The sequence below is a fragment of the Merops nubicus genome, unplaced genomic scaffold (assembly GCF_000691845.1).
Source record: "Merops nubicus isolate BGI_N331 unplaced genomic scaffold, ASM69184v1 scaffold4908, whole genome shotgun sequence".
NCBI classification, from domain to species: domain Eukaryota; kingdom Metazoa; phylum Chordata; class Aves; order Coraciiformes; family Meropidae; genus Merops; species Merops nubicus.
Genome location: NW_008624982.1, coordinates 17,498 through 31,054, shown reverse-complemented (window position 1 = coordinate 31,054; position 13,557 = coordinate 17,498). Strand labels below are relative to the sequence as shown.

The following is a 13,557-nucleotide window of genomic DNA, read 5'->3' as shown; positions in this document are numbered from 1 at the left end:
TTCATCACTTGTTCTGTTGAGCTGTTCAGGAGATTGAGAAACCACATATCTATCACATGTTGCCTGTATGAGATGAACAGTGAGCTGATTTCCAAATGTGTGCAGGGCATTTGCACCTCTCTTTTCTTTCACAGGAGAATATGGAGCCATGAGTCCCCATATTATTCTTCAACTGTGATCTAAGCAGACCTTAGCTGGTGAATGAAGTCAAGAGAGTTGCTGGCAAATGCAAATCTGTTTAGATCCTGGATTGGATCCAAGCCTCTAATAACTGGGATATCATAGAATAATAGAATCCTTTAGGTTGGAAGGGACCTCCAAGATCATCAAGTCCAATCACTGAGCCATTAGGGCTCTAAAGTCCTCTGCTAAAACAGATCAGAATCTGTCAGGGTTGGAAGGGACCACAAGGATCCCCCAGTTCCAACCCCTCTGCCATGAGCAGGGACACCTCCCACTAGATCAGGCTGCCCAGAGCCTCCTCCAGCCTGGCCTTAAAGACCCCCAGGGATGGGGCCTCAACCACCTCCTTGGGCAACCCATTCCAGGGTCTCACCACTCTCATGGTGAAACTCAGCTCACCATTCCCCCCTGACAATCTGGTTTGCTCCCTGGGAGTGTCAGAAATAAGTTCTAGGAACAAGCCTGTTCTACAGCATGCACAAACACAAATGCTTTGCTGCATTGATGCTGTGAATTTTGTTGTGTTCTGTTTTGCTCTGTATCTTCCTTCATTGAGGGCCTACCCTGTTCCAGGTTACTCCTGAACCCTCTTCTGGGCCGGCTTGTTCATTTCTTCCAGGGAAAAACTCCTGATGTTTGTTTTGCTGAAAAGTACCTTCTAAAAACCTACTAACCTGGCCTAAGATTTTCTTAAAATGGAAGAAGTCAATAGGCTGCATGTGCTTGTATGTGGTGCTTTTCTCCAGCTCTAAGGAAGGCCAGCAGCTCCTCACACACACTGCTTCTAGGAGCTCCTGACATGTCACTCCTGTAAAGCATCAGCCTTGCTGTGACCATAATGCTGGGATGCTGCTTTTTTGGTCTAAACCTCATATTTTCCATGACTTGTGCATATTCCTGGAAAATACCTACACTGAAGTTCTCATGCTTTTCTACACTAAGTTTTGCTATTTTTAAGAGTTTAAGAATAAGCTTCTGGATGTTCTTCTAAAAGAAGAAAATTTCCATATCAGTACAAAGCCAATGACATTCCTGAAAGCTCAACATCAAGTTTTTTTTCTGAATTTCAGACTTGGCAAAAATATAGGTCTTGATAAGGTCTGTCAAATTTTGTTTAGTCTGGAAATATTTGGCATTGAAATAAAAATTCCTTGCAGTAAGTGTGACTACAGTACTTACTCTGCCTGTACATTTCTTGCCTATTTTTCTTGTGCTCACTATCTGCTCTGCCTGTACATTTCTTGCCTATTTTTCTTGTGCTCACTATCTGCAAGATAGATTATAATTAATTTCTAACTTGATTTCTCTTGAAAATTTATCTGCCCTCTGTAGTACTATGGGATTGCTTCTTCCTCATACACAACAGTAGAACTCGCCACTCTGTGATCTGCAGTGAAGGACAGCAATTAAACCAAGGATTTATTAATAGTAAGTAGAACTCTTATAGGTGCGTAGTTTAACTGGATTACATGTCTGGTATCTCCTGAGGTATTCCTAGACTAGGCCAATTGAATGTCCATGGATGAATAGCCAGTTTCTTTAATAAAGGGGTTTGCTCTGAAGTGCCTGAGCCACAGCTCGAGGTGTGTAGTGGGTGCATATCAATTTAAACACTAATGAAGACATCAGTGAGGCATGGGATCTGGCTTACTGCTGTTCCATGAGTACAATGTATGTTCTTCTGCCTACCTTCCCAGTCCATTTCTTCATTTCCCCTTCAGGTTAGCAGCGCTGGTGGCATTCACCTGGTTTTGTTCTTATGGCTACTTACCTAGAGAAGCCCCCACTGAAGATACCTCAACTTCCATAGAAAGAAAAAAAGATGTTGTGCACCTAAGAAGTTGATTTGCTGTAAAATTAGTTCAAAGCCAGGGTATATATTTTCAAATTCAGGATGTATCCTTTCCTATATTGAACTATAATTTTTCTGCACTTGACTATGAAGAAAATTATAACAGACATTTAGCTTCTTTTAAAAAAAAAAAGGCAACTAAGCAAAAAGAGGTTTCTGCCTGAGGCCCACCATGGCAGAGTAATTATAGAATGAAGAGCATCATCTCAAAGCTGCAAAAACAGTGCTACATAGACAGTGGCTGTACAGAGCAGTTCACGTGGTGCAGCTTATCACTGCATGATGCTGTTATCTGTTAGCAGATGTACATCAGTACCATGGTAATAGCATAACTGATCCAGTCAGAGTGTATTCTGAGATATCAATGTTTTTTCTTTTTCGTCTAGAAATATGATGGGGTATGTACATTTGATCTTCTTATCTACCTTCCTTTCGGTTTCCATGACATCTGAAATGTGTAAGTCACATTTTAAAAATACTTTCTGATGAGATTTATTCTGTAGAAATGTATAGACTGTTCCCAAATTAGTAATTTTATTTAAACCTAAAATTGTCTAATCGACCTCAAGCCACAAATCACAGATTAAAAACTAGCTTTATTTTTTTCTCTGCATGTTGAAGTGCACAGAGTACTGTCCATTTCTGTGACATTAAGTCTAGGTTCTACTTCTGCTCCTTGGCATCTCTGCAGGCAGAAAGAGAAGGGTCTTTTTGAAAGGATTTGAGAGTAGCTGGTGTTCTAGGCCCCAGCTGGGCAAAGTCTCCAAGAGCATGCTTAAATTGCACTGAGCAGGGCACATGCCTGTGGACCCTGCTGAACCAGGGACATAACTGGGTGCCTTGCTCATTCAAAGTGCCTTCTGATGTCCTGGTCTTGGAGGTGTTAACCCACCAGTGCAATGTAACAACATTTCCTTGCACATGGGGGATATTCAGAACTGTGTTTCTGACAGATCAGCTCTGCTGCCTCGGCTACGTAATGCTGACCAGTGCTGACCAGTGCTGACCAGTGGCACAGCATTACAGAGTGCTCATGGAGCTCTAATCTCCAGCAGACCTGCTAATTTGTCTGAAAAATATTGTAAAATATGATCTCGACGTATTTTCTTACATTCCCAATTTTACAATATGAATGCTGCTTCAAACAACTTGGATCTATTAAAAGGCCAACTTCTGCTGAAGAATTTGCCAAGATGATTTTCACTGATGTCACTGAGTTTAAATGAGGCCTCCTATTTTCTGTGTGTTCCCTCTCTTGTCTATTTTTCCCTGTATTTCCAATAGGTTCCTCCTTCAGTGGGGCAACACCACCCTCCCTGTCACCCCTGACACCTCCCACTGCCTTTGCAGAGCTCATGGGTGGGAATGCTGTTAAAATGACAGGGCTGGGGGTATTCAGGCCTGATGCCTTAGGGGCTTAAACAAATAAGCAAGACAGCATGTAATGTCAGTGGAGATGGACTGGTGCTTTAGAAAGAACCACAGCAGAAGTAGTGTTCACCATGTAAAGAGACTCACCACCTGATTTGTGCATCTACATGTCTAAAGCCAGGCAGTGGCAATACTCCCACAAAATGTCATTTTTGATAGATATTCTGTATTTTGATTAGCTATTTAGTCGCCTAGTCTCATTTTCATGCTCCCTTACCTACTGTAGCTCTTCTGCCAATCTCCATTTTTGTCCAGTCTCCATACTTGCTCATTTTCTCAACTTCCTCTTCTCCAAAATGAAATTTAACTTCCAGATTAGTGTTTCTGTTTTCAACAGCCAGCTCACTATTCAGGTGCCTGGGCACTTAAATATCTGTCAAAATTGCTTGATTCAAGTTTATCTGGACCAGTTTCAGTATTCAAAAGTAGAAATATACTCATTAAAAAAAAAAAAATCTTATTCCCATCTTGTTCCTCTTTCTTCTTATGTGTGAGCATGTGTAATTTGTTTTCCTAACCTTCTTATTAGTATCTTATTCCTTTCTGGAATCTTTTCACCTTCCCATCAGATTCTTTCTTTCAGTTAGTTACATTTCTTTGCTTTTTCTTATTTCCCTCACATTTTAATGAACTTCAAAGAAAAGCTTTTCTGGATTGTTTTTTTTTTTTTTTAAATGTTCTTATCTACAGGCTTCCTACTTCTACTAATTTTTTCTTACATGCAAAGAAAGAAATGTATTGATTTCCTTTTTCTGTATTAAAAAAGACAGAACAAGAGCTCTTCTCTGTTGTATAAATAAATATTCATTATACTGAAGTAAGGAAAGCTAACTTTACAGTACAGCATTAAAGCCAGTACTTTTCTTTGTGTTTAAATTCCTGTTTCAAGCAAATATTTGCATAAGAAGCTCATTTCAAGAAATTGCTATTTTTCAGTTAAAACCTTGTATTTTTTTAATGTATGTCTGGTTTGAATCTAGGAGTTTGGTTGTTTGGTTTGAGTCCCACATATTAATTACTGTTTTGGCAAACAGATGTTTCCATAACTCAAGGTTAACAAAATTTTTCTTAAAAAAAGGTCTAGCGAGAAGAAGTTTGCTATATATCATCTCTGGAAACCCAGGGAAGGTAGAGGGACATACCTGGCCTATTGAGCCAGGAATTACAAGTTCACCTTGATCTCAGTGGGCTTAAGGTTTAATTCATCTGGGATTTTTGTCTTTTGTTCATTTGCAGTTGATGCAATGGAAGGTGAGGCTTTGGTTATAAAATGTCCCCGGTGGAGTTCAGCTGTGAAAGTCACCTGGTATCACACAGCCACTAACAGAACAATTCCTGCAGAAGAAGAGGGGTCACGAATATTTTCCTTTAACCAATTTCTTTGGTTTCTGCCAACTTCTAGAGAGGATTCTGGCAACTACACTTGTGTTATACATTTGTAAGTGCAACACTGAAAAGTGAAAAGTGTAAGACTGGAAAGAAACGTAGACATTTTAATAACATATTCTAATGTTTATCTGTGGAAATGATGCCACCCTTTTTAACATTGTATACACCAATTCATGTAAATTTTCGTCTTGCAGTTGCTATTTTTATGACAGGTCATTAAAATGTCTGTGACTGAACGACAATAACCATCCATATGTTTATAAAACAAGATTCACGTGTTAAAAATACTTGATATCTTCCATATAAGAATACTGTCATTGACATACCCTTATTCTCTTTTTAAAGTTCAAATAATCGCACAAAGCCATTCAACATGAGTGTGCAGGTGCATCCATACAAGCAAGGAGTGTGTTTCCCAAGTCAGATTCGTTACCCAAATGACACTGGAAGAGGAAAAATTGTTTGTCCTACAATTGACAATTATAAGAATGCTACCATTGTCCAGTGGTACAAGGTAAATAAACCCCTTGACAGTGCCAGCTGTAGAAGAGATTACCATGAGAAGCTGTCTGCAGCCAAATAAAGAAAGTTTTCTTTTCCAGGACTGCAAAATTCTTCAGGGGCAGAGATATTTCAAGGGAGAAAAATATATTTTTATTAACAACCCAAGGAAGGAGGATGATGGTTATTACACTTGTCAGTTTATCTACACTCATAAAGGAAATGTGTTTAACGTATCAGCAACAAGGATTTTCATAAGTAAGGGTAAGACAGTCATTTTGTAGCTTGCTAAGATGAAAAAGACTGATGCCTACTTAAAGCAAAGCTCCTTTTGTATATAGAAAAGAAAAATAATTTCTGTTGGTTTGTTTCGTCTTCTTAATGACACTTTAGATCAGCTTTTTTTAGGTGAATTTTGTAGGCAGGGATGCAAATGGAGCAAGATGGGGGTAAATTCAGACCTGCTCACATCCAGCTTTTTGCTAAAAGTCTCTGAAGACTCTGGTTAGATATTTTGTTTGGGAGAGCTGTCTGGTACCACTTATTTCTGAAACGAAGGGTCTCCTCAGTGGGATGCCACAAAGCTCTGCTTTCTTTTGTTAGAGGGTCATCTGGGGATCACTGATGTGTTGATGGCCTACAACTCAATACTTTCTGGTCTATCTTGATTATCTAGCATTTATTTGATAGTAGGGCTGAGAAAAACTTTTAGATTTATCTTAAATGAGACAAAATGAGCAATATATAAAGACAGAAAATGCGTGGAGCTCAGTGATTTCTGTGTCTTTGTTATCCTGAATGCAGCCAGCCTGGCTGAGATGTATAGACTTTGGAGTGCCTCTAGGATGCAGGCTTCTCAGGCAGGGTTTGTATTTGCATGGTGGTCAGGAGAAGAACACCCAGGAGTCAGCAGTTCTAGATTACATCTACTTGCAAAACTTCAAAATGTGTCTGCAGTTCTATAATTAGAGCAGTAGAAAACTATTCAGAAAGACTTTTTAGAGCGGGAGTGATGGGGGGTTGGGTTCAGTTTATGGGGTTTGTTGGTTGTTTTGGTGATTTGTCTAATTTTTTGTTTACTTGGTTTAGTTTGGGGTTTTTTGTAGGTTGTTTTGTTTTTCAAAAACAGATATTGTTTTTTTGCAGACTAACATCAGATCTTTTTGCTGTGGGGAGGCATTCAGCTTGTGGGTAGAATGCAGATTTGGAGCATAGAAGGCTTGATTTCAGTTTTTGCTGCCATGTCCAGCTCTCAGTAGTGGAGTTTGTTCTGATTATTCTGGGCTGGAGAGAAGACAGATTTGAGCCAAGACCTAGTACAGTAGCTTAGGCATTGTGCCTTTCCTTCCCCTCTTCTCTGTGGTACCCTGATGGTCTACATGACACTTCTCTGCCAAACAATTTTTCTTTGAATGTACTTTCATCAAAACTTCTCTAACTGGTCAAGAATATTGTTGTCTGGATTGTAATGAAAATTTCTAGGTTTTATTTGGCACAATGGCATCCAAACATACAAAAGCCTTTCTTACATCCAGGCAGATTACTTTTTGAAGTTAATCTGATCTTTAGAAATCATTGCAGAAAAACAAGATTACAACATAATGTAAAATCTAAGCTGGGTCTGTCATGTCTGCTCCAGTTTTAACTAAATTCAAAGTATTTAATGACAACTTCTTTGAGTTTTTCTCAGCCCTTAAAATGAGTATGCTGGTGAGTGGAGCTGTTATGTTTTGAAACTACTGGCTTCAGATGTACATTCCTGTTGCCTTGCAGATCCACACTGACTCAGAGGACCTTCTGCCTCTGAAGCTGCCAGCTAAGAACTGAGCATAGTCAACTAGCTAGCAAATTACTGACTTTCTCCTGACTTCTTTTTTCACCAAATCCAGCTAATGAAAATTAGAAACAGTCAGGATGGGTAAAGAGAATCGCTTTTCTGGCAGCCTGGGAAGCAAGGGGTTAAATGAGTCCTGCAGAGTTTTTAGGGAAATATGGTTATGGGTTTCACAGAGATGCCTTTAGATGGAAAAGCTTAACGAGGGAAAGGACAGCAAACAATGTATTTGGAGTGGGAAATATGAAACTGTATAAAGGGCAAGGAAAGAAGAGAAACGCATCAAGGGAAAAAAAAAAATACAAATATAATTCAAGCCAAGTGGCTGGATGTAGTTTCGACCTGACCATAACAATTATTAGCAGGAACAGAAAATAAATGTGTTAAAATAAAAGTATCATTCCTTCTAGAAGGTAAAGATAAGGGATGCTGAATGTCTTGGCAGACTGCTGCAGTGGGAAGCAGTTGTGTGCATCAGAGCTGGGCAGACAGCATAGAGGGAGTCCTGGGAGCCAGACGTGCTTGGGTGCCAGGCTGCAGAGATGGGGGACAGAGAGGGGAACGTGGGCAGGGAGCTGTGGGCAAGGGGGTCCCCAGTTCAGGTACTGCATACAAGTAGATAATAGCTCTTTGAGATCATGGATATGAATTATTTATCAAATGTTGGAAGGAAATTCTTTAGCGCTAAAAGAAATCCACCAGGCAACTGAGAAAAAAGCACAAATGTATAGCTGCTTTTTTTTTCCCCACTCAGCACCTAAAACTGTACCTAAGAAACTAAATCTTCTCTTTGCTCTTTATGTACAAAGATAAAAATTAAATAAATGGAAAGTGCTTCAACTATTAGCATGTACACATTCCCTAGGAATATTTGACCATAGGGATAAAACCAGATGATCCCATCAGACATATGAAACACTGTTGTAGTGTTAGTTTGCAATTATGCCTTGGGATCTTAAAATATTAACTGTATAGATTACAATAATTATCTCACAAAATGCATTTTTCCAACTTTCTAATATGTGCTTTCTTTCCCTTCTTAATTTCTAAAGCAAAACACTCACCTCTACCTCCTCAAATTTTATTTCCAAAGGATAAAGATGCAATAGAAGTGGAGCTTGGTAAGTGCAGACTTTAAATTATTTTTAAGTTAATATTTCGTGATAGCCTAGTGAAGATGGAGATCTTCAAGATGATTTAATGATGGAATTTTTTTATTACAGTTTTGCACCACGTTTAGCAGATTTAATTCACCTCAGGCACAGTGGTGTGAAGTTAAATATAACTGATGGGTTATTTTGGTATTAAGCAGCAACTTAAGGAAATTTAAAAAAAAAAAATAATTCTGCCCTCTCTGAGATATAGTTGACTTGGTGTAATTCTAGTCTTACATCACAGCTGAGGAGGTGACAGCTTCTATCCACTTCAAAGAGGGATTTAGCTAAATCCCTCAACACTGCTTGATGGTGCCTCTTAGAGGGAAAGATAAGGAGCATCTCTAGTTGCAGTAGCCCGTTATTTGCAGTCCCTGTGGGGAGACAGTGGCTGCACCCCTGTTGATGAATGAAGGAGAGCAAGGGAATGGTGGCTGGCCCCAAGGCTGAGGAGCACTGCCAGGCTCATGTCCATGTTGTTTAACGTTGAGCAGACCTGTCTGGTTGGAAGATATGGGGAGGGCTGAAAGACAGGCCCAAGGAGTGAAGTTAGAACGGGCAGGCTGGAGAGCCTGCAGTGCAGATCTTGCTCCCTGGCTCACTCTCAATTAGGACTACAGATGTTCTCAGTGATACAGACTCACCCTGCATAACTTGCAGCATCAGAGCAAGGTTCTTCTGGTAGGAGTGAGAGCCATCTGGGGATTTTGTATAGTCAGTAGAGAAAGGTGTACTTCTCCAGAAACCTACTGAGCCCATCTGAACCATAAGTAAGTAGCCCAGGATGCCTGTCTCCCAGGGCAGCTGGGGTGCATCTGGGCCACCAGGAGACAGGATCACAATTACCACTCCCCTGTTTCTGACTTGCAGCAAGGCTGCTCTGGTGGCAGGTGCTGCAGGGTCACAGGGCCCTGTCTGAGGTGCCATGCACTGTGGCTCAGACACTTGACATGTTGGCTTGCATGCCCCTTCTTTTTTCCTCTTTCCCCCAGCTGCTTTGTCACTCAGATAGATGATCTTAGCTCTAGGATCACCCTTCTCTAAGATGGTCAGTCTCTAGTGCTCTGTGGGCTCTGCCCACCCCTCTGGGACAATAAATCTGGCACTTCTTGCATGGAGCATATTTGCTTTATATTTTAAAACCATTTACTGTACTGATTCCATTGTCTCCTGTTTGCAAAACTGAACAGATTTCTCCATGCTTCCTAATTCCAGTTCAGGATGTAAGTCATAGGAGTTGTTAATCTTATCTAAGCCCTGCTTAGATGCAGATTTACATGGAAATAATTTTAAATGTTTTTAATTATACCTTCTTCCAGTGACATGATGATCCTTACTTTAGAATAAATATTTCCTAATGACAAATATTTAATAAGTAATTTCCTGGTTTAGTTTTGCTTGGACCAGTTTACTTCATTCTTGTCCATCCTGACAAATAGCCAGAACAAGACTGCACACAAGACTTAAGCAAAATAATATATACTGAAAATTAATTGCATTATTTCCATATACATTGGTGTGTAAACCAGAGTGTACTTTCCCTATTCCTTAGTAGTTAAGCATGACAAATAAAGTCTACATTGCCTTCATCATAACAAATATAAATAATTCCTTTCGTAATCCTTGGTGTTGTATTAGATAATTTGTAAAAATCTCAGTTTACTGTTTCTTTTCAAGTCTCTTCTAGGCAACATTTTGTCAGCAGTAGTTCAGAAAAATATGTCAAAATTGTTCAAACAAAACTCACGGGTGGTATGAAGATTTGTAGGAAAAGATGTTATAGGGAAAATAAAATTATACTTCCCTTTCATCAAGGAATGTTTCCATCTCTCTGCATCTTGCTTAGGTGCTGCTTTGTCTATGAAGTGTCGGGCCCGCCTGGGGATTAAGAAACAGGCAATAGCTGTTGTCACATGGGATGTGGATAACATCCCAGTGAAAGAATTAAATTCTTCAAGATTTCATGAAAAAAATTATTTGTAAGTACATATAAAAGAGAATACTATTTTTTTTTCCTGTGCAATGGCTCTTTATGCCTAGCCATGAAAGCGAGCAGTACCAGCACTTTCTCTCTCCATTAGTTTTGAAGGACGTGAGCAAGAATACTACAGAGAGGCCACTTTGCATATCAGTGAAATAAAAAAGGAGGATCTGCAGGCAAATTTCACGTGTGTAGCGCTCAACGAAATGCACAACACAAGAGCCACAGTGACTTTAAAACTCAAAGCACCATGTGAAGGTAGGATTTTTTTTTTCATTGCATTTTCTTACACTTTGCACTCAGTTTGAAATACACTGGTGATTTTATTTTATTATTTGTTTCTGTTAGTAAGAAGAAAACCCATCCTGTTTCCTCCCTACATATTCAAACCAGTGGCAAAATTCTCTTAGCTTCATTAGGTCATGAAAGTCCTTCATGGGGTAAATTTGTTAGGGTGGAGGGCATTTCCCAAATGGTATCAGTGATATCAATATATCAGTGGTATCTGTTGTTTCTAGTGTGGAAACACGGTAGAAAATAGGCAGTCTTTAAGAGTTTCAGCTGCCAGTTTTCTTTCCTTCCCTCCCATACTTTATCCACTGTAGCATTTTGATATTTGACTGAATGTTAAATGTCATGATTACCTTCTGTGGTGTCTGGCTTTATCCCCTCCCTCTGAGTGCCCCTGAGTTCTTTGCGTGCCACAGGGAGGTGTGAGTGAACACTCCAAAGACTGTCCTTGGTTTTGTTTTTAAATTCATGGTTCTAGCAATTTCTGCCAGTGAAGGGAAATCCAGGGCAGTAAATGGTGGGACTGGGATGTTCTTTAGCTCCTAGCAGATTTTTTTTTTTTTAAAGGGATACCCAGCTCCCTAAGCACTGTTGCTAGCACCAAGTGAGATCCTTAGGGCAGAAGGTGTTCCTGAAGGCACAGCAAGAAGCTGTGGCCAATAATTGCCTTTCTTATTCCTTCAGACACACTGAACCACCAAGGACCTTGAGAAGAAGTCCCAAGGCCTTTAACAGGGATTAGTTTTTCATAAGAGAATGGTGGGAAGAGTGAAATCAAATGTATTGTGATCACAGGGTGTGCACCACTCCATAGCCTTCAGTATTCTTGACTGTTCCTAACTTGCTACAGGCTCATGGCCTGAAACACAGACACGTTTCCTTGCCACAGCCTCAGCTAGAAGGGACGTAAGTGAATTACAACAGCGGATGTGGTTTCATCCAGCAGGATAGCACTGAATTTCCCCAGGGAAGTTGGTAGGACATGTTTTGGTTAGATATTACTAAATGAATGTGATGGTAGCATCACTCAGGAAGCTGGAAGCACATCAGCTCTGCACTGAAGTGTCTGAATGTGGGAGTGTACTTGCAATGAGAGGGCAGAGAACCAAGTAGAAGCTCCTGCTGACTCCAGTTCAGGCAGGACAAGTCCTTTATTGGCTCCATACTACAAATAGTGTGTTTTATCTTCTGCATTCATCAAGTGATTAATTGAATCCGATTTCTGTTGTAGACAAATCTTATTTTGTTTTTCATCCATAGGTCTGCAGTAAATGTTCATGAAAGCTTTGACTGTGACCTCCCTTTGCTGCTGCCTGTTTTGTGTGGATATCTGTCCCCTTCTCCTTGTTGCTGCTATTGTCAAGATGCCTGTTTCTGCTCCTCAGTACTGTTGGTGTAAGCAATGCTCCAGAAATGTTTGTGCACTGCTTTAGTTTTCTTCCCTCCTCACACAGCTGAGCAATATTTATGCTGAACCAACAACAGCTTTCCTCTGAGTATAATAAAAATGCTATAGGGTTTGCTTGGCCCTCTCATCTTGTAAATGTGTAATAAAAATGTGTACTCGCCTTTTTTTTTTGTGGTTTGTGTGTTTGCTTATTTTTAATAGGAGAAACCAGTTGTGTGTTGGGGGGTTTATTTCTGTGTTTCTGTTGTTGTTTGGTTGCTTTTCTTAAAAAACGTGACTGCTTCTTAGTGTTGTGTCTAGCACAACTTGTCTCTCCTAGCTGCTATCTTGTTAATGTACTTTTTACACACATTTCTGCTCTGTATTCTGATTTATTTTTTTTCCCAGGGCATTCAGATGGATTACATTATAATTATTTGTAGCACAGACCTGTGATGGGAAGTGAGAGATGAACAGGTGCTATGCCACTTACTACTCAGTCCATTTTGAGGGCATTTAATATCCTCATACACCAGATAAAGTGTTTAGCAGCACAGGTGACAGATAAGGGAGGAAGCAAAGGTGCTGTAAGCAGTTGCATTAGAGCTCCTCTGTGTTAGTACCTGTTCAGCCTTACAGCATTAGTCTGTCTTCAGAAACATGCTGAATGAATTATTTGTTTCACCACTTGGAAAATTTATGTGGGAACCAGGCATGAAATCTGTTTTTCTGAATCATAATTAAATACTTTAAGTCCTAGTTCACTGTTAGCAATACTGTTGTAATTAACCCTAACAATTTGCTTTGGAAACAATTGTAATCCACATAAGAATAAAAAATTGACAGAGAGGAGTGATGAAAAAAGTAGGGTTTTTTTTTCACAGCAAGAATAATGGGAGCTGTTTGGTTTTGTCTCCATGGAAAACAAAAATGCTCCCTTAATGCTGCCAAGAACAGATATCAGTGGCAAAGCTGCTTGACATTTCACAAGGAAAAAAAGGATATTTTCCCATTTTCCAGTTTAGGATGTGTGCTGTGCACACATGTCTGTATTCACACGCGTATGAAGAAAAATGCTGTATTGTGAAAAAAGTCTGTCCCACGTGTCTTTTCACTAACCTTTTTATACAGGAAATAAATGCTGCTAAGAGAAGCTGGTCAGCTCTTTAAAAATGAGCTACACAACCTAAGTACCCCAGCTATCATGAGTAAGGCAATGCAGTCAGACCCTTTGATGTGATTTGTTGGTATCCAGACTACACACACTATGTCTTTCAGACACAGAGAAAACTGGCTAATTCTTTCCTTCTTTTAACAGAAGAGTTTGATGAAGATGTGGCTATGAATTTTGACAGTGCCTGTAGCTATGTTCTTGCCTCCATTAGGAGGTGCTAATGTCCTTGAATCTTTCAGCTGCTGCTGCATTCAGAGGTTGCTTCTCTTTCTGATGAAGAAGATCTTTCTCTGTGGTTTTTTTTTTAGTTTTTAATCCACCTCCTGCCCATCCTTCCATGCCATTTCTTCTCTTCTCCTCTAATTGCACGAAGTTGTTCG

The 13,557-nt window shown here is 39.8% G+C and overlaps 1 protein-coding gene across 1 annotated transcript in view; it reads left to right on the top strand.

Annotated features, from left to right (window-relative positions):
- The first annotated feature begins 2,425 nt into the window (after positions 1 to 2,425).
- Positions 2,426 to 13,557, top strand: part of IL1RL1 (interleukin 1 receptor-like 1) — a 27,605-nt gene continuing 16,473 nt past the window's right edge. Inside the window, exons 1-7 of the mRNA XM_008945506.1 lie at positions 2,426 to 2,492; positions 4,703 to 4,904; positions 5,201 to 5,369; positions 5,458 to 5,620; positions 8,243 to 8,311; positions 10,191 to 10,323; positions 10,426 to 10,577. Of these exons, the coding sequence (XP_008943754.1) occupies positions 2,426 to 2,492; positions 4,703 to 4,904; positions 5,201 to 5,369; positions 5,458 to 5,620; positions 8,243 to 8,311; positions 10,191 to 10,323; positions 10,426 to 10,577 (955 nt within the window). The remainder of the gene's footprint in view (positions 2,493 to 4,702; positions 4,905 to 5,200; positions 5,370 to 5,457; positions 5,621 to 8,242; positions 8,312 to 10,190; positions 10,324 to 10,425; positions 10,578 to 13,557) is intronic.